This window comes from Aspergillus stella-maris, assembly GCF_047715825.1.
Source record: "Aspergillus stella-maris strain CBS 113639 unplaced genomic scaffold BDV14scaffold_28, whole genome shotgun sequence".
Classification (NCBI taxonomy): domain Eukaryota; kingdom Fungi; phylum Ascomycota; class Eurotiomycetes; order Eurotiales; family Aspergillaceae; genus Aspergillus; species Aspergillus stella-maris.
The window spans coordinates 29,511-53,348 of record NW_027396822.1 but is presented as its reverse complement, the minus strand read 5'-3'; the positions used below and the strand labels follow the sequence as shown (position 1 = coordinate 53,348).

Here is a 23,838-nt window from a genome sequence, read left to right as displayed (position 1 = left end):
GCTTATGAGAAAAGGTGATGGGAAGAACTTTGGTGAGGCTGATAGAAATTTATTCAAATATCTCAGCTACTTGGGAATTGCAAACGCTGGCATGTTGGAACCCAACGCGATCATTGTCTCGATGCTTTTGTATACTCTTTTCTACCCGTCCAGTTGACCTACTAGCCCTTCTATCTCTTTTTGCTGTCTAACTTGTTAATCTGTTTACTCTTATTGTCAAGTAAGCTAAATTCTTCCATGATAGATGGATGCTTCTTCACTCCAAGTTCCTGTGACTGTAGCAAAAGACACATCAAGGCTCTTATGTGTAAATTATCCACACTTTCAAGCATTTGCTTAGCCATTATAAATATCTAGTTGGAATCATGTACCTCAAACGGCCAGGCTTTGCGCATAATTTGAATCAGCTCGATCTAGAAGAGTGGTTGCATACTCACCTATACCTTCTCTCAGGACCAGTCTTCAAGTCATCCTTCTGCACCCAATCAGGAGAGACAGGAGCCTGCCGTGCCCTATGCTAGACGACTCAGCAACACTCCAGGTCCTCCAATAAAACCACTGTGTTAGATCTCCACTTAGCAATCTGTAGACCTATCGGCATTGGTAGCATGTCTAGTGCTGACGCCGGGGCCGTTATCTGACCCTCGGCCGCGGGTGTAACTCACTTCCATCCAGATGACAGGGACATCATAGGGACGCAAAACCCGATTCGCATTATAAGACGCGGACTTCTCCCGTGTGATATATACACATCTCACTTCCTATTTCCTCCCTTTATCCCTTCTTACTAGTACACAAGTCGCAAACATTGATAGAATGACCGTCAAAGAGCCCCCTGTCATCGACTTTGCGCGTAAGATGCCCCAGACACCGTCCACTAAATAATCTCGAACCCAGATCCTAACCTATTATATCATAAAACCAATAGCATTCTACGGCCCAGACTCTGCCGCAAAAGAGAATCTAGTTCGCGAACTGCGCCAGGCCTGTGAAGAATTCGGCTTCTTCCAGCTCATAAACCACGGGATCCCCTCTGCCCTGCAAGACTCAATCCTTGCACAGAGTCAAGATTTATTTAATCTTCCGCTGGATGTTAAGGAAAAATATAGTAAAGGTATGCCTTCCACAACACCCAACTGCCCTACGCGAACTCCATCTACAGAGCGTCATAACCACGATGATACTAACATTCATACAACGAAAGACACCAACCCCTTCAACCGCGGCTACGAGCGCCTCCGCGCCCAAAACTTCGAGAAACGCGGATCCCTCGGCGACCTAAAAGAGGGCTTCTACCTTGGCAAAAACCGCGCCCTAGATGAAGCGGATGTCGTCGCGCGCAAGTTCGGACAGGGGCCGAACACTTACCCTGTTGAATTGGGGAGTGAATTTAGAGATATCACCGAGGAGTACCATGTTGCATTGACGGCTCTCGCGGAGGGGATCCTGCGTATGCTTGCGAGGACTTTGGGGTTAGCTGAGGATGTCTTTAGTTGCTTTACGGAGAGGCCAGTTGCTGTGCTTAGGCTGCTGCATTATCCGCCTCAGGAGGCTGATGCGGGGGATTTCGAAAGGGGTATGTGCAACAAACCTCCAGCTACCATCCCGATAATGTTTCCAAGTCTCAGACTGATGTCTGTTGTTATTCCAGGAATCGGTGCACACACCGACTTCGGCGCAATAACCATCCTTCTCCAAGACGACACAGGAGGACTCCAAGTATGGGATAACGCTTCGGCAAGCTGGGTAGACGTTACCCCCATTCCCGGCGCATACGTCGTGAACCTAGGCAACATGATGATGCGCTGGACGAACGATCGGTACCTGTCGAATCTGCACCGGGTGATCAATAAGAGCGGCAAGGAAAGGTTTAGCGTGCCGTTCTTTTTCTCGGGGAATCCGGATTACAGAGTGAGTTGTCTTCCGAATTGTGAGGGCCAGGGAGCGAAGTATCCGCCTGTTACGGTGGGGGAGTGGATGAGGGGGAGGTATGCTGATACGTATGGCGTGGGGGAGGGGGCGGTTGGGGAGTTGAGGGGGGTGCCTGGGGTGAATGGACAGTAAAGTTTAGATTGGATGATGTTCTGTTGTGGTATCAGTTATCTTCTGTAGTGGATGATTTGGACCTTCGAAGCCATGAATGCACTCTGGAAGATTTGGCTGGAATATGTGGTACATTAGTATGACCATAATCAAAAAAATGACCTGAAGTGGCCTTGGTCAAGCCACTCCTCTCAATTCATGTAGTCCTGTTAGTAATAGGCATTTTTCCTTAGTTGATAAGGGTATATACATTATGAAATTAGATATATACAAATTCTCGAGTCTATTAAAGAGTATCCAGTTGCGTCATAACCATTCCTGCCTTCCCAAAGCCCTGAATTCTTATCCTAGGTGCACTACCTTTCCTCCCATAGCTAGTACTGATAAAGAGCGCAAGTAAAAGACAGTCAATAATCCCCACCCAAAAACAAAAAGCAGCTCGCGTAAAGGTCCAGCCCGACTAAGCACGTCAAAAGATTTTCTCACAGACCTGTTCGATAAACATCAGTCAGTCAGTCAGTAAGTTCAGGCTCCAGGAGACTAGATCCGATTCAATGCAGAAGGGGTTATATGGCAGATAGCAGATAGCAGATCCTGGCTAACGCCAATCATAAACGTACACCGTTGTAACAGTAGTCCCCACAGTTACTCTGCTGGCATTGTTTGTCGCTGGTGCATCTGTCGGTGCATTTCTAGTTGGGGTTGTCGGGTTAGTGCCAGGAGTGGACGGGGAGAATGATAATTGTGGTAGGGGGGGTCCAGCCCCATGGCTCTGCACTTACATATTGGCTGTTTCCTTGTTTTGAGTTGCTCGGTCTACCGACCTGTGCAGAGACCATGCCTAAGGCGAGGAAGAAGGATGCTAGGGTGAGAACTTCATTGTTGCGATGGGGTTACAACGATCAGGGTCAGGATGGATAATGTGGTAAGTGTGTAAAATGGAAGAATGGCCTGGTTGTTCTGGGTTTGCTGGAGGTAGTTGGGGGTTTATATAAACCAGTAACTCCATTTCAATACAAGGGTGACCTCTCGACTATGGTTGGGCTATGTTCGATACGACGTCACTCACTTGGTTTATTGCTTTTGGCCGCAAGGTTCTTCCAAGAACTCAGGACTTTCGGGGATACTACTTCTCCCTAATGAGGTCCGGGTGATTCCCATATTTTTCTTCTGGGAGTAAGCGTAGTGCAGAAATACCTAGTTCTGTGCTGACCATGAAGATTGTGCTTTGTGTATGTGACACAGATATGTCATTTGCTTCGTTACTAAGTCAGGCTCTCAAAAACAGGTCTGAAACATTAGGGACTCAAAAAACTCTATTATCTCGGTGAGCCAAATTTCAAGCAGATCTGCTATACCCACGTTGTTCAAATGGTGGGGTATCATTGACTATATATGATTTCACGTGCATACGTCACAAAGCAAAAAGGCTGACATGGGAAACATTCCAAAAGACCCTGTTCGAGTGAAGCTATACCCGTCGAATTTTTCTGGTAGCATTTTTCGAGGAGGGACTTGAGTATCAATTATGCTTAGGTGAGCTCGGGTAAGTAGTTAAGTAGTTGGGTCCCAAGAGGGTTATGCAGGGTATACTGGGCATAATAAACGGTCATCCAGGTCCGGTAAACCCGTCTCTTCGGTCAACGAGCCAAGTACTAGTAGCGGTCAATGAACCAAAGGCATGAAAGCAGGCCCATGGTAATCCGTGGCATTTACTATCGCAGATCCATGTAAGTCAGCATGATCATTAAGCACAATGCCGAAGGAACATCCATACCTATTGACATCATGATCATCCCAAACTCGTCCGTTTCCTCCAACCATTTCTCGGCTCTTGGTGGCATCAAGATGCCACCTTGTATCTGGTCGAACTCGCCCTGCAAGTATCCATGGCCATCCCATCTTGCCAACCACTTGATATATAAAGAGCTCCACTCCTGCTCCGACTGAGCTTGCCACAGGATTTTCGCGGCAGGGCCAGGCATGAATCCGAGCTCACGGCAATTAAACGGGGGAATATTATGGAAGACTGCGTATGCCCAGTGGATGAGGTATAAGGCAAGCACTGATCTTCTTTTCGACGTGACGTGGACCCAGGCTTCCCAGGTTGGACGCACTCGCTCCCTTTCTTCTTGGAGGAAAAGACCGGTAGCTGCAGTGAAGTTGACGAGGTCTTGGATTTTGCGGAAGAGATTGTAGTCGGGTATCATTGGTCGTGGGCGGCCGGATGGGAAGAGAAGGATTATTATGTAGATGGTGACGGCTTGGAGGACAGCGAGCAGAGTGGGTTCATCGAGTTCCTCGAACTATACAAGAAACAATTAGTACAATCGACCAGGAGATGGACAGTAACACGAACCTTTGTGAGAAGAGAGTTTATCTCATCAATAATCAGCCTCTGGACCATTTCCTCTGCTCCTTGGCAGTGTCCGTGCCACATCTTGACCAGCGTGAAGCAGTTAGCCAGTGGCAACGGTAGGGACTTGTCATCTTTGATCTGACTGTGGTGTATTAAAGGAGGTGTCTGAAACTCTTCAGCTAGCATTCTCGGCCAAGCTCGAAGGACTCGGAAAATGAACTCCATGCTATGATTGTACAGTGCAGCAGCGTTGTCCTGACTAGGCTTAGGTGAGAGTAAGCTGGCAGAAAGATCCCCGCTCATGTCAGCGTGGTATGCCTGTCCACTACCATTGAGAACTAGTGCCGAGTTGCGACGTGAAGATGGAAGAATATTACTCTCATCAAGCCAGCTCAGATCCCAGGGCGGGGGGTCTGGGAAGAGCGTGTCAAAGAGCCCGGACGAATCGGTAGGCTGCTGCAATTCCGAGAGCAAAAGAGGGGCAGCCTGCCCAGAGGGAGCCGATGGCGTAAATGGAGTTATTAAACTGAGCTCCGCGTCCGGTGATGGAGCTTCAGAGTCTGGGGTGGGGTATGGATAATGGCACGGCGCCTGTCGCAACGCACAGCGAGAGCAACTAGGTCGTTTGAGATTACACCGCGTCTTGTCGGTTACACACTGGGTGCATGCTTTCCGTCTCACCGATGCTGATTGAGGTTGATTGCACTTCTTTCTCAGATGACGGACGAGAGATGAACCTATAATGATGTGAGGACAGGAGACAGCGATAAGATTCAGTGGATCTCACGATGACTGAAAGTAATCGCACAGTTGGGACACTCGATCCTCTTCTCAGACGCCTCAACTATTCCTTCCATGATTGCTATGAGTTTAGGAATTGTGATCGATTGGGAAGAGCCCTAGGGGACAAGAATGGAGATAACTGTGGCTGCGGTGGTCGTTGCTGCGCTCGGAGTTCCGGGTCATCTACACCCCACGTGATTGGCCAGCCCTTATCCAACACAAGCCCCCGTCAGCCATTCCGTCCATTTGTTCATGATTCTGGCAATAGTGCAAATTAAACGTGTCAGAGCAGAAGCTAGGCATCATTCTGCCCCAGTAGTTACTTCTTGGTGTGATTGTCCCATGGCCACGTGGTTGAGATTAGAGGGAAACCTCTCCCATGTAGTGATAGCTATCCAAGTTGTATTGTACTTCATCGGGGGTGTCTTACTTGTAGGTATCTGGGTCAGATACAATTCAGGTAAGAGCACAGGCAGTCGCGCCTTCCTAGTATGTCATTTGGGATACCATGCCCAGGAAGGCGCGACTGAATTGAGCTCTCCGCGTGAGGAACAATGGGTGGGGATTGGCCAATTTACTTTAAACGTGACTAGATATACACATCCTATGAGCAATAAAAGTTATTTTCTTTCAACTTCGTAGAAGCAGAGCTAACTGGCCACTCCACCTCTCCAGGTGGTGGTCCAAGATCAATCATCCTTCATATACGCCTTCAACCACTCAATCCGATGGGCCCGAGCCCTGATCCTCTTGCCGTAAATCCTACCACGATTACCAAGTTAGCATGACCATACAGCCACATGTCAAAATCAGAGAACGGGGGAAACAATCTACTCACCAAAGCGGCACAGTCAACAAACTTGTCGCAACAAACAAACTCCCCAATATAACAAAAACCTCCAACGTCCCATCCTTCTCCAGCCAAGCATTAATGAAATATAGGATACCAAACGAGAGAAAGTTCCTCGCATTAACAGCCACAAAGGCCTCCTCGGCAACAGGTCCAAATGCATCAACAATATAGCCAAATACGCAGGTCGACACGAACGCCAACCCGGCATTCACCATGCCGTATGTAAGCACGGGCCCTGTCCAATGCGTCTTGTGGTGCACTGTTGCTCCGAAACCGTAGAATCCTGCCACGCCGAGAATAAATCCGGCTGGCATGAGGGCGAGGCGATATTCTGGCTCGTAGGTGCCGTTGTTGCGGCGGGTGAGGCGGACTGCGATTCCGTCGCAGAGGGGACCGGACAGGATCTCGGCGATGATGGATTGGACGAAGGGTGAGAGGTTAGTAAGTCCAACTTGAGATGTCGACATGTTATAAGGTTCTTGAGTGAAGATCACGCCGTTCACGTAGCCGAAGGCAATGGTGAATGTTATTGTTGTGCCCCATGTTAAAAACGCCCAGAGGATGGGCGGGTACAGGAAGCTATGGTAGCGTCTGAAGTCAGCGGTTGGAAAAATAGAAGGTTAATGAGCGCGTACAGGACAAAGGGCCGCGTCATGACCTTCAAGGTTGGCGCATTCGAATACCGTCCGTGATACACCCGCAGTGAACGCCAGTACGTGTCCTTAACCTGAACAGTCGCAGGGAGCGACTGATTAGCGCTCGGTTGCCGAGAACCCTTATTCTCAACTTCAACCCTCTCTATGTCTTGAACATGCTCAGCACCTTGTGTATCTTTCTCCTGAATTCCACCCGTTGTCTCTGTATCTGTCGAAGTTCTCACGGGTTCCGAGCCAGCCCTAATAAACGCCGTCTCCGGCGCCAGGAAAAAGAACGCCACAGTGAGCACGCCAAAGAAAATAGCGCACACCCCAAATGCCCACCTATACCCAGAATACTGAATAATATAAGCGCTAACAACCGGACCGGCCGAAATACCCGCTACAAGGAACAGATTCCAGAAGGCGATTCGCGTCGCGCGCTCGTGCACGAAGTACATGTCGCCGATTGTGCATTGGACGAGGACCTATGTTACGAGACGCTCAATTCATCCAAACTGTTATGCTAAAGATGGGAAACGGGTAAGGAATGTCGGACGTACTTCATAAGGACCCATCCCCAGTCCTCCGACAAGCCGACTTCCCAAAAACGAACCGTATCCCTCCGTTGCAGCACCCCAAACACTCGCTGCAAAAAGCACGAGTCCCGCTACGAGGTACACTGGTCTCTTACCGTAACATTTAGCCAGCGGATTTGAGATGAAGAGGCCGAGACCGCATGCGAGGACTAGGTATGATGTTGCTTGCGAGATCTCGTTCACGGACACGCCGAGCTCTGCGGAGATCTCGACGAAGCCGGGGCCAAGCATGGGGCCGTATGCGCCAACAACGGCAGATTGGAGTGATATTATTAGGAGGATGAGGTCTTTGCGCCTGGGATCTTGTTAAGTTTGTGTCTCTCCTCAAGGTTGGAAGGTAATCGACCGGTAGGTACCATTGAGGCCACTTCGAATGAAGGCTTTTAGCTAGTTTTCAACATGTATTCAAGATAATCTCACATTAAGGGGGTCATTCGGAGAATCTGACGGTTGAGGGACTAGAACTATCCCTTGGTCATGGCGGTGGTGTTTCGTATGGCCAGAGACATGGCTTGGAGTCTCGACGGATACCCGGTGACTAAGAGTCACTGTCCGAATTAGCAGCCAGTATGGGCTGGTGGTGGAAGTTCATGAGATCCTCGTACCCGTTCCAGGAGCATATTCGCCGTTTCTAGGCTCTGAGATTCCGAGAGCCATGTTGCGTGGCGTCTCTAAGTTCCTAGAGGTGTAGCTCCAGAAAAAGTCAGTTACAGCAGTTAGTTCCACTCCTTATAAACAGCCCAGGAATAAAGCCGGACCAGTTACTAACAGTCGACAGGGCTTTTCCCGTGGCTGTCTATTTCCCCACTCTTACCCCGGATTCTGATGGCACCCCACATGTCGGGATAGGTGCTGTGGGGGATTGGCACCCTAGATGGTCTAGCTACAGACGCTGATCAAAGTCTTTATTGCGGAGTGCGCGGGGTTGCCTTTGCTTTGATATTAGCTTCAATGATCTTAAGATACACCAATCCAACAGTCACGGCAGTTATATTGCTGTTTAAAATGCCAAATGTAGAGTGCTTCACCAACACTACCAAACCCCCAACGAGGCCGAACATGCCTACTTTACGGCTAGCAATGAGATCTAATCAGTTCCTATATCTTGCTTTGCTTTCTCACCCCTGATAGTCTCCGTGGCCCAAAAATATTCTCACAAATTCTCTCCGCATGCTCTTCAGCATCATGATCGAGTATCCACCCCTCCCTCGGCAGCTCCAGCTTCTTAGGGTCCTTCGCAACCTCATCCCAATCAGCCTTATGCCACATCTCCCTGGTTTTCTTTCCAGTTTCCTGTATATTGTAGACGCGATCGTATCTAGTAAGTGCTCAGCATTAACATGACAATTCTCAATACGAAACCAATAGGAACCATCTACCTAATCCTCTCAAAGGCCCTCAATGCCTCACTAACCCTTCCCTTCCCAGCACTTTTCAGACATACCGCAATCGTAACCCCATCTTCAAGAGCCTGTGTAGCCCCCTGCGTAGAAGTAGGCAGAAACGCATGCGCCGAGTCACCAGCCAATGCAATGCGTCCTCCTTTACTCACCCATGTCGGTAGCGCGTCCTGCCAGAGGAGTTTCCAATCGATGAGTCGGTCGAGGGGTGTCTTGGAGATAATACGTGAGCATAGCGGGTCCCAGTCTTTTAGGATGGTGTAGACGTCGGGTAGGTGGCCGGGCTGCGAGAGGGGGGTTGTGCTGTTGTTTAGGTCCTGGGTTGCTTAGTTAGTTACAGTTTTCGAGATTAGTAAGGAAGAAGAAGGCAGGCGTACTCTATGCGTCAGCACCCAACAGACATCTTTTCCGCCTTTCAGTGATGAGATGAGGAGATGCACGTCTGGTCCGATCCAGCCATTGAATGTGTCGCCGTTTTCACAGAGGTGTTTTGTTAGGGGGTCCGCGAGTACATCCTTGTTTGGGAACCTGACAGAAGTCAGTAAGTAAACTTCTTATAGTCATTTTGTATAATTTATTTTGAAGAAGTTGGCTGACTGACTTACCATGCGCGATATATAGCATACCCGCTCGACTGCAAGCTTGGCTCATACCCCAGGACCGTCTTTCTAGCCGTAGACTTGACACCGTCGCATGCTATCACGACGTCGCCGTATACCTAGACAATAAATCAGTCTATCACTTTCTACTCAATTTCATGGGACAAAACAAGTTACCTTCTCACTACCCGCAAGTTCAATCCCCGCCCCCTCTCCCCCCTCAAAAACACCCAAAACCTCCCTCCCTAAACAAATCTCAATCCCCAGCTCCCTCGCATACCCAAACAAAATCCCATGTAACTCCCCTCTATGCCCATTAATTGTCGGTGCTGTAATATCAAATGGCACACTCCTCTGCGTCGTAACATGTTCCCCGGTATACTTATGGATTCTGAACCCATGATTCTGCAAATTGATACTAACGGGGAGCATTTGTTCGACGACATCGCCCCACCGTCTGAATATTGTTCCTGCGTTGCGCCCGAAGGAGATTATGTCGCCGAGCGATTGGAGAGATGGGAATCGTTCGTAGATTGTTACGGAGAGGCCGGCGCGGTGGCATGATATCGCTGTTGAGAGGCCGGCGAAACCTATCGGAGGAGGGTTAGACAGGATCTTAAATCAGGGATGATTGTGAACTTACCGGCACCGATGACGATGACATGGATGGGATCATCGACCGCTCCTGCCTTTGGCGACATATTTGCTGTTTAGATGTCGTATTTTCTTGTAGGATTAGGGCTCAGTGACTTTTCAAGGCCATGCAAGATATACGAAGAATTTCGCGAACAGGAGCAACCTGGTGGTCAAATTGTCTTTTCTGTCTCGGTATCGAAATATTTCTGACCTCGTGGAGCTGTTCATGATCGGCGCGTCTGGGGTTGTGGGGTAGACTTGCGTATGTGGGGGAGGACTCCGACTCCGAGACAGAAGGGCAGCGAAGCCCATAGGGATGCGTCCATTATGCGCTGGATATGTAGTCGAGGGTGTAAAATTGTGACCTATTCCATGTAGTTAATCAAATAGGGCCCGGTGGAGAAAGTTCCGTGGCAAAAGTAGTGGGAGGGTTGTGATGTGGTCGGCAAATATGTGGTGGGACATCATCGAAACGAAATATAATCTTATTACTCTCTAAAAACAAAATGAGATCTATAGTCTAGTGTAGCATGACAAATAGTAATCGAAGAGATAGAACATCCAGTCACTGGCTAAGCAAATTCCTCAACCATTCTAAACGTGTAGCCACCGCCCGCTTACTGATATCAGCATCGGGGACAAAGACGTCGAAGCCATGGTAAGCACCAGGCCAGACATGGAACTCGGTCGTCACCCCATCCCTCCAAAGAGCATTTGCGTACGTAACATTTTGGCTTCTGAAGACGTCTGCCTCACCAACATCAAGCAAGGTTGGCGGTAGACCAACAAGGCTCTTGGCGCGGGCCGGAGCAGAGTACATGTCAGCATGCTCACGGTTCTTTCCGAAAGCATAATCGCTAACCATAGCAAGTTCGTGTTTCTTTACTGGGACGATGTCCGCGTACTGCTCCACGGATAGCGAGTCAATGCTGTCATCCAGCCAGGGGTACATGAGGACTTGGCCAGCGAGCTTAGGGCCAGACCTGTCGCGCGCTAGAAGGGCAACGCCCGCTGCGAGGTTACCGCCTGCCGAGCCACCAGCGACAATAAGCTTCTCTGGGTTGAAGCCAAGTTCAGTGGAATGGTTTTTCATGTACTCGAGCGCGGTGTAGGTATCCTCCAATGCAGCAGGCTGGGGATGTTCAGGGGCCAGACGGTACTCAGCCGTGAGGATGACGGCACCAAGTTCTTCAACCCAGTTGAGCATAGTAAACCCCAAGAAGCGGTTTCCAGTTGCGAGACCTCCGCCATGGATGTGCAGGATGCCGGGTGTTTGCTCGACGGATCGGGTTTGGTTTCTGGGGCGAAAGACTGTAGCGCGCATAGGGCCAGTCGGGCCGGGAATGTCAAATTCTTCGGTTGAGACGACATCCTCTTTTCCGCGAATAGCATTCCCAAGAGTGAACATTGGTGCAATGGCTTCTCGGTAGGCCGCTAGTTTCTCGAGGGTGATGACATCCAGCGAGGGAATGTTGGCGTGCACTTCGGCTAGTTCAGGGTTGATTCGGGGTCGAATGGCTTGGGCGGACATTTTGATTTACTCGTTGGTGAAAATATTTGTTGTTATTGACGATGCGGAGTCTATGGACTTGTTGATTGATTCCTTGAGGCGCGTTGCTTGTCAGGCTTTGGAAGACTGTGTTGTTGAGTGATGGCTGCATGACTTTGTCGGATTCTGGAGCCATTATATAGAGATGGTACGGATAGATTGGGGTTGTTGAAGCTGTACTCGGGCACATACTGACAAAATGAATAGTCATTCTGAATCGGAGGGTCTGAGGCCGTAAGATGTATTGAAATGTGTCCGAGACTCCGAAGAATATACGAGATGTCTACTGCAGGCCGCTAGTCCTCTTTTGGTGGTCTGAATGTCTCCGGCGCTAGGGATGACTAAGACCGAGGTTTGCCCGACGCGGAGAGTTCTCTTCTCCCCAACTCCTCTTACGAAGTGTTCATTCTACTCGGAGACATACATAATCTTGATCAAACCCGGACACTTGATTTTCTTGATAAACTGTACGGACAGTACCATGGTTCATCCGCCGCAGCCAAGCTAGATCTGAAGCTTGAGTCCATCCGAGATCCCAGGTGGGCCGCGCTCTGACCACTGACAAGTGCCTCCAAGCCCAGCCCCAGGCTTAAATGAACTGACATTCCTGATAGGCTACCTCGTGTTCAACATGGATTTTGTAAAGGGTGACAATCTCTCGAGGAATCCCATTGCGGCTGAATGCTCCTTCTCTACCACCTCCCGATGCCGCTCAGATCGGACAGTTATTTTCACCTGCAAATCGCGCGGTCGGATGTTGAATCCACTCGTATAGTTCAGCGTGTCATACACCCGACCTGGAACAGGCCGTATGTCAAAGGCCCACAGTAACCGACTCAGCGTGATGAGCAGAGTATTCACGGCCAGGTCGGCTCCCGGACAGATTCGACGACCCCAACCGAATGAACTGTGGCCAGACTTGCTTGGGTGTGATCGGGCTGGCTTTGGTTGGCTGGACGCTAGGTATTCCTCCGGGAGATAGGACAGAGAGTGGGGATCCACATCGAGAAATCGCAGCGGATTAACTCGATCTGGATCGGGGTAATACTCTGGATTCAGGTTGATGGCCCAAGAGTTACCTAGCATCACGGTTCCCTTGGGGATAAAGTGGCCTCGGTACTGGTCGTCTTCGGATGAAGCGTGAGGTGTTCCTCCTAGCACCGCCACCGGACGCCAACGGAGGACCTCTTTGCACAGTGCTCGAATGTATGGTAAGTTGCCAATGTCACTGAAAAGTGGGAGGCGGTCGGGGCCAATGACGAGATCTAGTTCTTCATGGGCTATCTCCAATACGATCGGGGTCGTCACGATGGCGAGCATAGCGGAGCACAAAGTTGATGCCGTCGTGTCCGAACCGGCACCGAAAAGGGAAGCGGGTATGTAGCTGAAATCCCGTTCACTCAGCGGAAATAATCCAGGGTTTGCCCTCCTATTTTCTAGCAGCTGCCTTGTCAAACTGTTGAAAACGGGCCCTGCTGCTGATTTTTTGCCCATTTCAAGATCCTTCCCAACCACTCGAACCAGATTCATATTTGCTTCAGCCTCGAGCCGTCCACGGCGCTTAATCTCTGCTTTCCACGGCGCGATGCAGTCCGGTAAATACTTGAGCGTTGGGAATGACTCCACCAAATGTGCCCCTGGGACGTTCAAGCTAGCAGAATACTGCATGAATTCCAGCCGTTGCCGCACCTCAGGGGAATCCATGTCGTCGACCCGATGACCGTACGAAATGGCGAACACAATGGATGCGGTGAGCCTGTCGAGTAGCGCCTCAAATTTGGCGGTATTTCCCAGGAGCTGAAAGCAGAGCCGCGCCGATTCTGCTTCTTGCAGCGGCTTGTAACTCTCAAGGGCTCGAGGCGTCAGCGCGGAATGCAAGAGCTTCCGTCGCACAAGCCAATCCTTACCATACGGCTGAACAAGAATGCTCGCCATGTCCCAGTATATCTCGCCCATCGTGACGAATCTCGGCCTGGAGCTGTACTTTGCCGATCGTTTCTCCAGCAACTCCGTTGCGATTACTGGATCGGATATAACAATCGTTGGGCGGCGGCCCAGCCATACGGTGAATATCGGTCCATATATCTCGGACCATTCTCTAAACTTGACCCAAGGTTGATTCGATGGAAGTTGCAATTTATTTCCGATCAAAGGGAGAGGAGGAGGGCCTGGTGGTAAGCGCCTCCAAAAGAAAACATCGTGAACGATCTGAGCAAGCAGTCCAAAAGTGCCGATTGCGCATACAATACACCACGTAGGAAGTGACAACAAGGATTCAATGAGCACCATGCTGATTTCGATGACTGAAAATCTGACTGCAAATTTCCGGTTGCTCTACGGTATTCATGCATTTCCACTTGGCTGTATAGCCGACGCTGCGGGGTACACGGATCGACCAACAGATAATCAATGTGGCGGACAGTATGGGGCGGATGTGGAGATGTCCCATTTCTTAAATTTTGCTGGAGAATTCGACGCTAACTTCCACCATATTACAGCTTATATCCGATTGCAGTTGGATACTGAACCAACGCAAGTGGCCCGGTAGTCGACAAGACACCCCCAGCCTTGCCCGTAATCTTCGGATCTGGTCCAATATAATCACCTGGGTAACCCGGGTCAAGCGGCTTGACACTTTCCAAATAGTCAATTTGAGCTTGTGTAAGCCGGATATCAAGTGCCTTGATATTATCCCGCAGGTGTCCGATCTTCCTCCCGCCTACGAGCGGGAAGATATACGGCGCCTTTGAAAATACCCATGCAAGAGCGATAGCGGTGACGGACTCAATCCCATGCTCCTCCGCCACTTTTTCCAGTGCTTCGCTAATTCTAATCTCATCCTCATTTCGGTCTGATTGTCCTAGCGATCGGAGGCTTTCCCCATCTTTGGCACGAGCTTCAAGCTGCTTCTTCGACTGGAACTTTCCTCCACCAATGCAATCCCAAGGTGCAATGGCCATTCCGAACTGCATCGCCATAGGCAGGATTTCCTTCTCCAGGTCTCTCCGCAGAAGATTCCACCGTCCCTGATAGATACTGAACGGTGTCTTCCCACTCCCCTTCGCATAGGTATTGGCAGCAGCAACAACCCACGCCGGGGTGTTAGAAATCCCAAGATAGAGCACCTTCCCTTGCTGCACCAGGATATGCAAGGAGTCCATAATTTCTTCAATTCCCGTAACTTGGTCCCACCAGTGCACATACAGAATGTCCACCCAGTCTGTACCCAGTTTCTTCAAGGAGTCTCGAAGAGACACATGTAATGCCCTCCTAGAGTTTCCAGAATAATTCACAAAACTTCTTTTCTCGCCGATTTCGTAATCACGGTACGCAGTGCTGTACTTCGTCGCAAGGACAATGTTATCCCTGTTCTTGCGCTCGGTCATCCATTCGCCGATCCAGCGCTCCGATTGCTCATCTTGGTAGTTGTTCGCCGTGTCAATGAAGTTGCCGCCTGCGGCAACGAATGCATCCAGCAATCCGAATGCTTGTGGCTTTGACATGCTACCCATGAAGCTGGACCATGCACTGCCAATTGACATGCCGCCCAGCTGGAGTGGAGATACACGTACTCCGGCTGTTGTGGAGAGGATGCGCAGGCGGCCGAGAGGCGTTGCCGGCTCCGGGGCTGGTTTCATGAAAGACATTTTGCTTTGACGATTCAATGCTTGAGGTACCCTTGGATCGATGTTCGACTGAAAGGCTTCAACGGTCATTAACGCACCTCACTACTACTTTCTTAGAGACACTCATCTTTTATCTCGGCTTCGATATCCCTGCTGTCGCCCATAACGTTCCCGACGCGATCAGCACACCAACCGGATCCCCCACATGAGCATGTGGCGGCATGTCACGAACCCCCACACGAGCTTTGTAACACTCTCAGTCAATCCACAAATGACATTGCTGCTATGGAGATACCCCGAATTATCTCCCACGGCCCTACGTTCTGTGATCCCCAGTTTGACACCTAGATGCGGGGTAAACCTGGGGCCGGCTCGTTCGGCAGATAGCCCTACCTTGATCTCCAAGACTGCCGATACCCCAGCTCCATCATACCCAGGTCTGGAAAGGATGTGTGGAGATAACTTCACCTGCACATTCAACGAATCGCTTGTTTTGTATTCAATTTGGAATTGCGGGGCTCTTATCCCCGCGCCTTTCAGCCTGTCATGAGGGAGTTGGATCGTGAGGTCTGTGAGGTCATAATGCTGCACTTCAAAACACCTTATCAAGTACCGCCTTTCTACTCAGTATATGACACTTCGGAAGCTGTTGTCTGGACAATGAAAACTACTTGGAAGGCCAAGACGCGCAAAGCGCAGTGTCCATTTTGTCCAAAAGCATTCACACGGACTGAACACCTCCAACGGCATCTCGGATCCCGTACGCTTTAACACTCGTGGTTGGACAATGTTCGGGGTTGCTGACTTTAGTGTAGACGGTGTAGGGAAAGCCGTGACATGTCCAGAATGCGGTAAAGACTTTATGCGCAAGTTGGTTCAAGCCTCCTGTTTTTTTGACATCCCTTTGAACTGACTATCGCGTGATTCCTAGAGACGTCCTGAAGCGGCACCTTGACAAATGTCAGTATAAGCCCAAAGATTCAGTTGCCGTCACAGCACACATATCCTGCTCGTCTTCATGTAGTACAGACACATCATCACGATTTGAACCCGTTTCTACCGATCCACCGATTAATGCTCAGCCGCTCTTGAGCTCGTCAAGCGGTCGTTTATGCTCGGTGCAACCAGATATAGCCAGGACAGCGAATGATACACGGCTAGCATTCCCACCAGCGCCCACCCCCCGGGAAGAAACGTTGTGGAGTGATATAAACTTTGACAACATCCACTTTCTATTCGACAATAGCGTCCTGGATAAGGATAACGCTTTACAAATACAGAATGTGTCAGCACCACCAGCACCGAGCGGTTTCGGTGTTCCCTGTCTGAATGTGGATCCCGCTGATACCTTCAACTTCCTGGCCAGAATCTCGAATGAGGAAGCTGCTTCGCTTGAGACAAGGTATGGGAGCGCACTCCCTGGGAGGGGATGGATGGACCAGCAATCCTTGGTTCATGACACTGATACATTGCATTCTCGTGATAATGGAATGCCCGAATGCTCTAGAGATTTACCATCAACACTAGCTCGGCAATCCCACTCTATAGTCAGCCAGATAAAGTCCGTCTCGCAGAACTCGCCAATAACGCCGCCTTGGACGTCACACCTAGAAAAGACCTGCAACCTCTTCTTCAGCCCCCGCAATATTGTTCGCTTCGTTGAAATCTACTGGACAGCATGGCACCCGCACTACCCCGTTATACATAAGCCGACCTTCAGCATATCCACGACACCCGTTCATCTCTTGGCATCAATGTGCATAATGGGCGCACTCTTCTCACCAAATGAGAACGATAAAATCAGCGCAAGGATATGGTTGAACGGTGTGGAAGAGCTTATCTTCAGCAATCGGTATTTTGGAGATGTGCTATTACTGGATGAAGCTACTGTCGACGTTCGCGATGCAGTCCAACATTTGCAAGCGGCGTACTGCATCTCCACGGCACAGATTAGTGAAGGGAGTAAGATTAGTCGAAGGAGAATGAGAAGATTGAGGTTTGGGGCGGTTGTATCCGTAAGTGCAGATGCCACATTCGACAACGTTCTCTTTATTGACCTGCGGCAACCAGCTAGCAAGAGATTTAAATCTGTTCAATATTGCGCATCGAGATCTGGACCGACTACAAAGAAGCGACTTTTCCTGGGATAGCTTCGTGGCGACTGAAGAGTGCATACGGTAACCAAGGCATACTGTTACCACACTTAGGTCTACCGCTGACAAAGGCCTCCAGAACCATGCTATTCATTTACGCCAATGACACCGGCTTCGCGATCTTCAGTAATTATCCTCCTCGCACGAGGATACAGGAGATGTCAGTGGACGTGGTGTGCCCCGAAGTCTGCTTTCAAGCGTCCTCCGCCCAAGAGTGCTTCGCCGCGATCAAAACTTGGACGTCGCATCCTTCATATAGGCAGAGGTTGAGACTAAGAGATACTGTTGAGAGTCTCCTATGTCGAGATGGCAGCCCAGATATCCAGGATTATTTATCTCATCTGGGCGTTTTGAATCTTTGGATCATTTGCTCTGGTACGATTCACGTCCACACTCCCTGTTCCTTGCGCCTACGACACTAATGCAACAACATTCACAGCCCTAATCGCCGAAGCATTTAACCTCAACACCCTGGTAAGCAGCACAAGCAGCAGTCTTCACCCGACCCGCCGCGCAATCCATACCTGGAAGCTGGCCTGGAACCAACGGTACGCAATCCCAGATAACTTCGGACTCCCCAAGGAAGAAGACCAGATTCTTGATCGCGCGCAAGATGCTTGGCGGCGGGTAGGATTTTTTCAGAATGCATCTGAGTACTGGTTGCTCCTGCATATTTTCATCCAGCGCATCGAGAAGCAACAAGGGGCTCGTCGTGAGAGAGTTAGTGGTCAGTCCAGCGTCATTCTGAACGGCAGCGATGAAAGGAGCTGTGATGGGCCATATAGGCCGTCTAACTGTGACTCGCCAACAATGGCGGATCTGAAGGGTCTGATTCTGGAACACCACCGGACGTTTCAGGCATTCGGATGATCAACGATTGTGTTGCTTAACACCGCGCGTAAATGAGCTGGATAAATGAGGAAGACGCGATGTGAGCTCCTATCAAATCCGGATCCAGGGAGTTCCTTCCCTGTGGAGGCAAGCTCATCCAGTCGCGCCTTCCTCGTTGATGCATTTGCCCTCGCAGGGAAGGCGCGATGGGGCACTTACCAAACCGGGTGGCGACGTTGCTCCTTCCTTGTGAAGGCCAACAGACGTTCGCGCCTTCCCAGGTTCCGGCGCTTCTAATTCTGCGAGGAAGGCGCGATGGGCCGGCAGAAGTCCGCTCCTGCCTATTTCCCAAGACAGTATCTGATATACAATACACATACTAGTGTAACTCGGAACCCCGAGTCATATATCCAATAATACACTATTCTTGTCTCTATAAAAATCTCCCAGGAAACCAACTACTGCGTTCCACACTTCATCTATCCACCCACCCATGTTGCCTCAATTGCATATCCCAAAATGACAATAAACCACATCTTCGTCTGGGCGAACCCCCGCAACCTATCTACCCTCCGTACATTCTACCGCACCGTCCTCGCACCAGTCGGCTACAAAGAGCTTATTTGCGCTGAGAAAAGCACCCTCATTGGTTTTGGCAGCGACTATCCCTACTTCTGGTTGAAGGCGCTACCAGAGGGGAAAACTACAATGCCGGTGCATATCGCGTTTGATGCGCCGAGTTGGAAGGCTGTTGATGAGTTTTATCGGCTTGCGATGTGAGACAAACTTCTTATTCCTGTCTTTTCCCTCTTGTGAGAATAGTTCCTTACCAATGGAAGCAGTGAGAATGGGGCCAAGTGCAATGGGCCTCCTGGAGTCAGAGAGGAGATGAGTCGCCAGCCATACTACGCAGCATTTGCAATCGATGCAGACGGAAATAACATCGAGGCTGTATGTGCACCGCGAGAGGCGCGGAAGAGATGAGCTTCCCGCAAGAATGTAGTCTAGTTTTCATGCTGCATAGTAAAGCCTCTAGAGGGGTCTAAGTACCAACATCAAGGCCCCAACCGCAAATGAATAACCCAACACAACCCAACTTAAACTCAGTCTTTCGCCTCTAGGGCCTTAAGCTCCAAATACTGCCTCAATAAGCTCCTTGCAGTCTCCTCAAACCCGCTCATCTTCCACCCAAATACCCTTTCCGTATCACGAGTATCCAATTTCCACCGAATACTCCCCAAACTCCCCTGACACGGTAAAACACCACTCTCAACCTCATCACTAAAGTACTTCCTTGCAACATCCCTAACATCCCTATCCCAATTCACACCCTCACCAAGGTTATCCGTATCAGCCGCAAGAATAAATTCACTTCCACCGCGTACTTTCTCGGTATCAAGCGCATCGACATGTGCTCTCGCGACATCAGAGACATGGACGGGAACAGTCACGTATGGAAACGCCGAATTCAGATCGGCCGTTAGAGCAGGTGCAAGAACGGCTGCGCGGGTTCCTGATAGCACTGCTGATGCCGGGTTTTTGTTTGACTTTGATGGATCCAGGCGGTCGTCGGGACCGATTACGACACCTGGTAGGAGCTGGACTGTATCGAAGATTGGCTTTGGGTATTGATCGGGTGTAGACGTGAATTCGCAGACTGCGCGGCGGGCAAGTGCTTTGGAGAGCCAGTATGCTTCCATTGGATTTGTGGGGGTTGAGTTGAGGGTTGGGTTTATATCAGATGCTGAACTACCCGTTAATCCAAGTCTGGAGACAGGTGATGGTTATGAGAATGGGAACGAAAGGAAATCACGAACACTTATAAAACCTCTCCGAATCAAGGTCCATGTTCCATTGGAAGGGGATGAGCGTCACGCCTGGCAATAGCAATTCCTCGTCAGTACAGTAGCAAAACTTTGTAAGGCGGGGAGGTATGGATGGAAATAGAACATACAAGAAGAAGTAATCACCACCCTCTTTACACTCTCCACCCTCCTCGCGGCCTCAAGAAACGTGGTAACCATCGACACAGCAGGCCGTATAATATCCTTTTTGTAGTTCTCCGTTTGAACGGCCAAGGGGGACGCGAGATGGATGATTCCTGTTATACCCTGTAGTGCCGTGAAAACAGCATTCTGGTCCAGGAAATCTGGGACGATGGTGAACTCCAATTTGCCTGTCTTGGTGGCCTCGGCGATCGCAGAGCTCTTGTTGGTCAGACCTGCTATATGCGCTTGTTTCCGGATGAGAGCTCGGATGGGGTATCCTCGCTCAAGTGCAATTAAAAGGGTTTTGAAGCCGATGTAGCCGGTTACACCGGTGATCTGTATAGATAGTTAGGGCTATGTCTGGGTGGGGTGGGGAGGCGGGATGGGATGCGTACGAGGATTTTCTCTTTCGGGATATCGAGGGTCATGGTGCTTGACTTTCGTTGAAATCAATTGTGTTCTGTAGTTTTTAATGGTCTTTTTGAAGTCCCGGGCGTAAGGACATGTACTTTAATATAGGCAATAATTGGTCCGATCCTCATCGAGCCCGGAGTTCCGAGTTCCTATACAGATCCCGCTTTAACCCTAACGAGCGTAGGTTTACAGCCTTATCGAACATTACTCTCCAACAACCTCATTCAATAGTTGCTAACTAGAGCAGGCTCCAAGACAGAGCTTAATCACAACTTCAACCAGAGCAAAAGAGCCTTCAGTCGCTTGTTCGGTCCAAGCTTAGTTTCGACCCGTTCCAGCGTCTCCATCATAGCATCAAACAACTTCATCGCCGTATCCCTAGTATATGCCAGACTTCCAGCATTGGCCATTTCGGAGACGATGTAGGTTTTTATTTTCACGGATAGCTCATGGCCACTGTCGCGGTGGAGCAGCAGACCGCGAAGCATATCCGCCGTAGGTCGAGAGCTGTTCTGCAAAGTGTGTATCAGTGGAAAGGAGAATTTGCCCTCGGAGAGGTCTTCGCAGTAGCCTTTCGTTCCGGTGTACTATGTCAATAAGTAAATGATTTGGGAGACGTGATAAGGTCAGGTCATTACGCACCTCATCCGACGTCAAGTTCATGTAGTCATCACGGATCTGATAGTATCTTCCCATCAGGGTCACAAGGTGCATAAGGTCAGAACATGGTTCCCCGTTTGTGGATTCGAGTGTCATGACCCGCACTACCATTCTGAAAAAACCGCCAGTCTTGTGATCCACCATAGTGAGATATTCGCTGATTGTTGGACAAGTTTTCTGGAACTTCCAGTAAAGGTCAAGAGCTTGGCCATGAGCCAGCGTCTCCAGTTCGTCTGTAGAGGTTGACGTTAACAGACAGCCAGGAGAATGATAGACAGCTCGTACTAACCAAGGAATGCCGTTTTAGATGTGACTTGCTGCAACTGGTCTACGTCACGAGTCGCCTTCGCAAATAGATACGTCGCACTGTTGATGGTCTGGGACTTTCCATATACAACGTGGGCGGCTGGCTTTCCGCGGCGCAGTAATGAATCGTCTTCAATGTCATCAACCCTAGTATGCTTAGTTGAAATGGGGCAAAATTTTCAAGGAGCCTGCCAAATGCTTACATGAGTGTTGAGTGGAAGAGCAAGTTTGCGACTTGCTCTATGATAGATGCCGAATCGTCCGGTATGGAGATCCAGGATCGCAAGCATTCGATGAACTTTGCGAGCGTCTTCTTCCCTGGCATTGATCTGGTGTAGTTATATGGAGCCATGCATAACTTATTCCATTAGTGATAGAAAAGACGGTCGGCGACCCCAACTAGATCCTCACCTGGTCCACTGCTGCCTTTTCGAACGGCGCTAGAATGTCATTTGGGTCTTCTGCTGGAGGATTTTCGGTGTTCTTATTGGGTTTTGCTGGAGGCTGATTAGACACGGCTGGCGGAGGGTAGCCATTCAGTCTGTAGTTTTTATTGCTGCAACCTACAAGCTTAGCTCTTTCTTCTGCAGTTGTGCTAAGCTCCAGGCCGTGGTATCTGGATGAGGTAGCTTGGCAAAAACATGATCCTCCAACGCCCACGATGCAAAGGGCCATGTAGGACCGCATGTCAGATGACTTGGGCGACGGGGAAGCTTTCCATGCTTCATAATCAGCGAGAAGTTGCCGCTCAAGAGATAGAATCTCTTCCCTAAGAATGACGCTTGCCTCTTGCTCCGTGTAATTGTAATTGGCCATCAGAACTGCCATTGCGTTGTGTATAACATCAAGGCTGTCACTTATAGTATGCTCCTCAAACTCCTTGTGAAAGCTCTCGAAATCATTAACCAAGCCAGCGATCAAGCTGCCAATCTTGAGGAATGATGACACCGATGCTTGTTCACTCTCGCTAACCTTCAGGTTATGGCAGATGGGTATGAGCGATATAGCAAATCTTGCCCACCCGTTAGTTCTATAGCCAACGTACAGTAGAGTACAAACTTACATTCCAGCAGAACTTATGCTTCTCTGTTCCTTGTAGGCTTCAAACGTCACTTGGTCGAGAGGAGGCACCGTCTGGGACTTTAACAGCCCCAGAAATCCTTGCAAGATCGTATTATGCTGATCAACCGGGGCACCGACATCTTGAATTGATTTCATAAGTGTGTCGTAGTACAGCTTGTTGACCTTGTAGTCACAAGAAGTAGGGCTTCCATCCTTCAATAATGACACAATCGCTAGACCCAGGTCATCCACAAGTGCTTGGTGCTGGCTCATGTCAATGCCCTGACGTAATGGTTTAAATAGAATTCAAAGGACTGGCGCACCATATCAGTTGCCAACGTATCTGTTTCATCTATTTTCTTTAAGTAAAATCTTCGTGACAATGTGAAGCCAAATAAGGCGCGCAAAAGCGACCTACCATCCCACAACCCAACCATGGTAGCAAATCGAAGCACGGGAGCCATTTTGCTTGGTATACATTCCGGTATTACATGGAGGAAATTGGAAAGAGCCTTGTTGTCCTTCATCGATGCAGCCGGGTCCTTGCCTACCACTCGGGTCCAATCATTCTTCATTTGTGCGATGACGCCGTCGTCAACCGCAGAGAAAGCTAGACGACAAGGAAGTATGTGAAAATAACCCTCTGGTAGCTCGCTAGCCTCAATGGGTCGTGAGTATTGGAAGGAGTAATCGTCAAAGACTGACATTGCAAAGATCGAGCTGGTTTGTTGGAGGACTGTGAGCTGAAAGTTTCGGTGAACGAGCAGGTCTAGCCACCCTATATATGCAGTCAGCACACTATCTGCAGGTCTTAGGTATTAATGTTTCATGCATCCGTTTTCGGCGCCAAAAGAAAGAACGAGAAGGCGACGAGTTGTTGGATCCTGCATGCTTTTAGCGTTCAGCCAGTCATAGCTCGCTTACTGGGAACTCGAGCTGAACGTGCATATGTCTATCCTCGCTTGCATGGCGCGAAGGAAACATGTTCGCTCTGGGCAGCTTATCTGCAGACTCGTCATATTCAGCTTCAATAACCTCCATTGTCCGTTGGCGCAATAGGGGTGGAATGAGATCGTTTACAACAAAGGATACATGGCGATGTTACGCAGCAGGAACTATACAAAGAACCCTTGGTCGCTCCTTTTCTTGTTTATGGGACGCAGCAGTCGCTCTTTCCTCCTAATGGCTTGTCTTGACAGGAGGAAGAAGCGACGCAGGTAAGGCCCAAAACAGAAGAAGGCCAGGGTCAACTGCATTGCAAGACAGCTGCGAACCTTGCCACAGTCGTGCCTTCGATTTATTTATGGCCATTTGCTCCATATCAGAAACATTCCAACAGCCG

General features: G+C 49.6%; 11 protein-coding genes across 11 annotated transcripts; 3 read left to right on the top strand and 8 right to left on the bottom strand.

Moving 5' to 3' along the window:
* Positions 1-816: 816 nt before the first annotated feature.
* On the top strand, positions 817-2,064 carry BDV14DRAFT_189816 (isopenicillin N synthase family dioxygenase; the record flags this gene model as incomplete). The annotated part of the gene is made up of 4 exons (XM_073771253.1): positions 817-853; positions 929-1,114; positions 1,205-1,576; positions 1,652-2,064. 4 exons carry the CDS (start codon positions 817-819, stop codon positions 2,062-2,064), a joined length of 1,008 nt encoding a protein of 335 aa, XP_073627964.1.
* A 1,409-nt stretch (positions 2,065-3,473) lies between these two features.
* BDV14DRAFT_61553 (Zn(II)2Cys6 transcription factor domain-containing protein) lies at positions 3,474-5,301 on the bottom strand. Its single transcript, XM_073777154.1, has 4 exons — positions 5,190-5,301; positions 4,403-5,139; positions 3,821-4,349; positions 3,474-3,758 (listed from the first exon to the last, which is right to left on the bottom strand). The coding sequence occupies exons 1-4, from the start codon at positions 5,257-5,259 to the stop codon at positions 3,709-3,711; spliced, it is 1,386 nt and encodes a 461-aa protein (XP_073627963.1). The 5' UTR covers positions 5,260-5,301; the 3' UTR covers positions 3,474-3,708.
* Positions 5,302-5,874: 573 nt separating this feature from the next.
* On the bottom strand, positions 5,875-7,929 carry BDV14DRAFT_200264 (major facilitator superfamily domain-containing protein; the record flags this gene model as incomplete). The annotated part of the gene is made up of 7 exons (XM_073773472.1): positions 5,875-5,947; positions 6,024-6,617; positions 6,674-7,161; positions 7,237-7,567; positions 7,629-7,639; positions 7,693-7,820; positions 7,878-7,929. 7 exons carry the CDS (start codon positions 7,927-7,929, stop codon positions 5,875-5,877), a joined length of 1,677 nt encoding a protein of 558 aa, XP_073627962.1.
* Positions 7,930-8,370: 441 nt separating this feature from the next.
* Positions 8,371-9,972, bottom strand: BDV14DRAFT_189813 (FAD-dependent oxidoreductase; the record flags this gene model as incomplete). The annotated part of the gene is made up of 6 exons (XM_073771252.1): positions 8,371-8,590; positions 8,652-8,989; positions 9,050-9,200; positions 9,278-9,390; positions 9,449-9,861; positions 9,915-9,972. 6 exons carry the CDS (start codon positions 9,970-9,972, stop codon positions 8,371-8,373), a joined length of 1,293 nt encoding a protein of 430 aa, XP_073627961.1.
* A 447-nt stretch (positions 9,973-10,419) lies between these two features.
* Positions 10,420-11,501, bottom strand: BDV14DRAFT_173542 (alpha/beta hydrolase). The gene has a single exon (XM_073768750.1). The coding sequence runs from the start codon at positions 11,436-11,438 to the stop codon at positions 10,473-10,475; it is 966 nt and encodes a 321-aa protein (XP_073627960.1). The 5' UTR covers positions 11,439-11,501; the 3' UTR covers positions 10,420-10,472.
* Positions 11,502-11,528: 27 nt separating this feature from the next.
* Positions 11,529-13,745, bottom strand: BDV14DRAFT_208868 (cytochrome P450; the record flags this gene model as incomplete). The annotated part of the gene is made up of 2 exons (XM_073775509.1): positions 11,529-11,562; positions 12,076-13,745. The coding sequence occupies 2 exons, from the start codon at positions 13,743-13,745 to the stop codon at positions 11,529-11,531; spliced, it is 1,704 nt and encodes a 567-aa protein (XP_073627959.1).
* A 203-nt stretch (positions 13,746-13,948) lies between these two features.
* On the bottom strand, positions 13,949-15,103 carry BDV14DRAFT_208867 (NADP-dependent oxidoreductase domain-containing protein; the record flags this gene model as incomplete). The annotated part of the gene is made up of 1 exon (XM_073775508.1): positions 13,949-15,103. One exon carries the CDS (start codon positions 15,101-15,103, stop codon positions 13,949-13,951), a length of 1,155 nt encoding a protein of 384 aa, XP_073627958.1.
* A 561-nt stretch (positions 15,104-15,664) lies between these two features.
* BDV14DRAFT_200259 (FTFMHR domain-containing protein) lies at positions 15,665-18,105 on the top strand (the record flags this gene model as incomplete). Its single annotated transcript, XM_073773471.1, has 6 exons — positions 15,665-15,842; positions 15,898-15,952; positions 16,014-17,097; positions 17,153-17,259; positions 17,315-17,610; positions 17,675-18,105. The coding sequence occupies 6 exons, from the start codon at positions 15,665-15,667 to the stop codon at positions 18,103-18,105; spliced, it is 2,151 nt and encodes a 716-aa protein (XP_073627957.1).
* A 480-nt stretch (positions 18,106-18,585) lies between these two features.
* On the top strand, positions 18,586-19,050 carry BDV14DRAFT_200258 (VOC family protein; the record flags this gene model as incomplete). The annotated part of the gene is made up of 2 exons (XM_073773470.1): positions 18,586-18,842; positions 18,909-19,050. 2 exons carry the CDS (start codon positions 18,586-18,588, stop codon positions 19,048-19,050), a joined length of 399 nt encoding a protein of 132 aa, XP_073627956.1.
* A 119-nt stretch (positions 19,051-19,169) lies between these two features.
* BDV14DRAFT_208864 (NAD(P)-binding protein) lies at positions 19,170-20,482 on the bottom strand (the record flags this gene model as incomplete). Its single annotated transcript, XM_073775507.1, has 4 exons — positions 19,170-19,815; positions 19,886-19,943; positions 20,021-20,390; positions 20,450-20,482. 4 exons carry the CDS (start codon positions 20,480-20,482, stop codon positions 19,170-19,172), a joined length of 1,107 nt encoding a protein of 368 aa, XP_073627955.1.
* Positions 20,483-20,734: 252 nt separating this feature from the next.
* BDV14DRAFT_189807 (bifunctional terpene synthase/polyprenyl synthetase family protein) lies at positions 20,735-23,203 on the bottom strand (the record flags this gene model as incomplete). Its single annotated transcript, XM_073771251.1, has 8 exons — positions 20,735-21,055; positions 21,111-21,361; positions 21,418-21,581; positions 21,638-21,744; positions 21,846-22,446; positions 22,498-22,778; positions 22,820-22,848; positions 22,915-23,203. 8 exons carry the CDS (start codon positions 23,201-23,203, stop codon positions 20,735-20,737), a joined length of 2,043 nt encoding a protein of 680 aa, XP_073627954.1.
* Between the last annotated feature and the right edge of the window lie 635 nt (positions 23,204-23,838).

Bases quoted from the DNA above. Each gene is read 5' to 3' on its own strand.
- BDV14DRAFT_61553 (XM_073777154.1), bottom strand. From the start codon at position 5,259: ATGGAAGGAATAGTTGAGGCGTCTGAGAAGAGGATCGAGTGTCCCAAC. The intron at 5,140-5,189 runs GTGAGATCCACT...ACATCATTATAG, and splicing joins TGCGATTACTTTCAGTCATC to GTTCATCTCTCGTCCGTCAT. The intron at 4,350-4,402 runs GTTCGTGTTACT...TTTCTTGTATAG, and splicing joins TAAACTCTCTTCTCACAAAG to TTCGAGGAACTCGATGAACC.
- BDV14DRAFT_173542 (XM_073768750.1), bottom strand. From the start codon at position 11,438: ATGTCCGCCCAAGCCATTCGACCCCGAATCAACCCTGAACTAGCCGAA.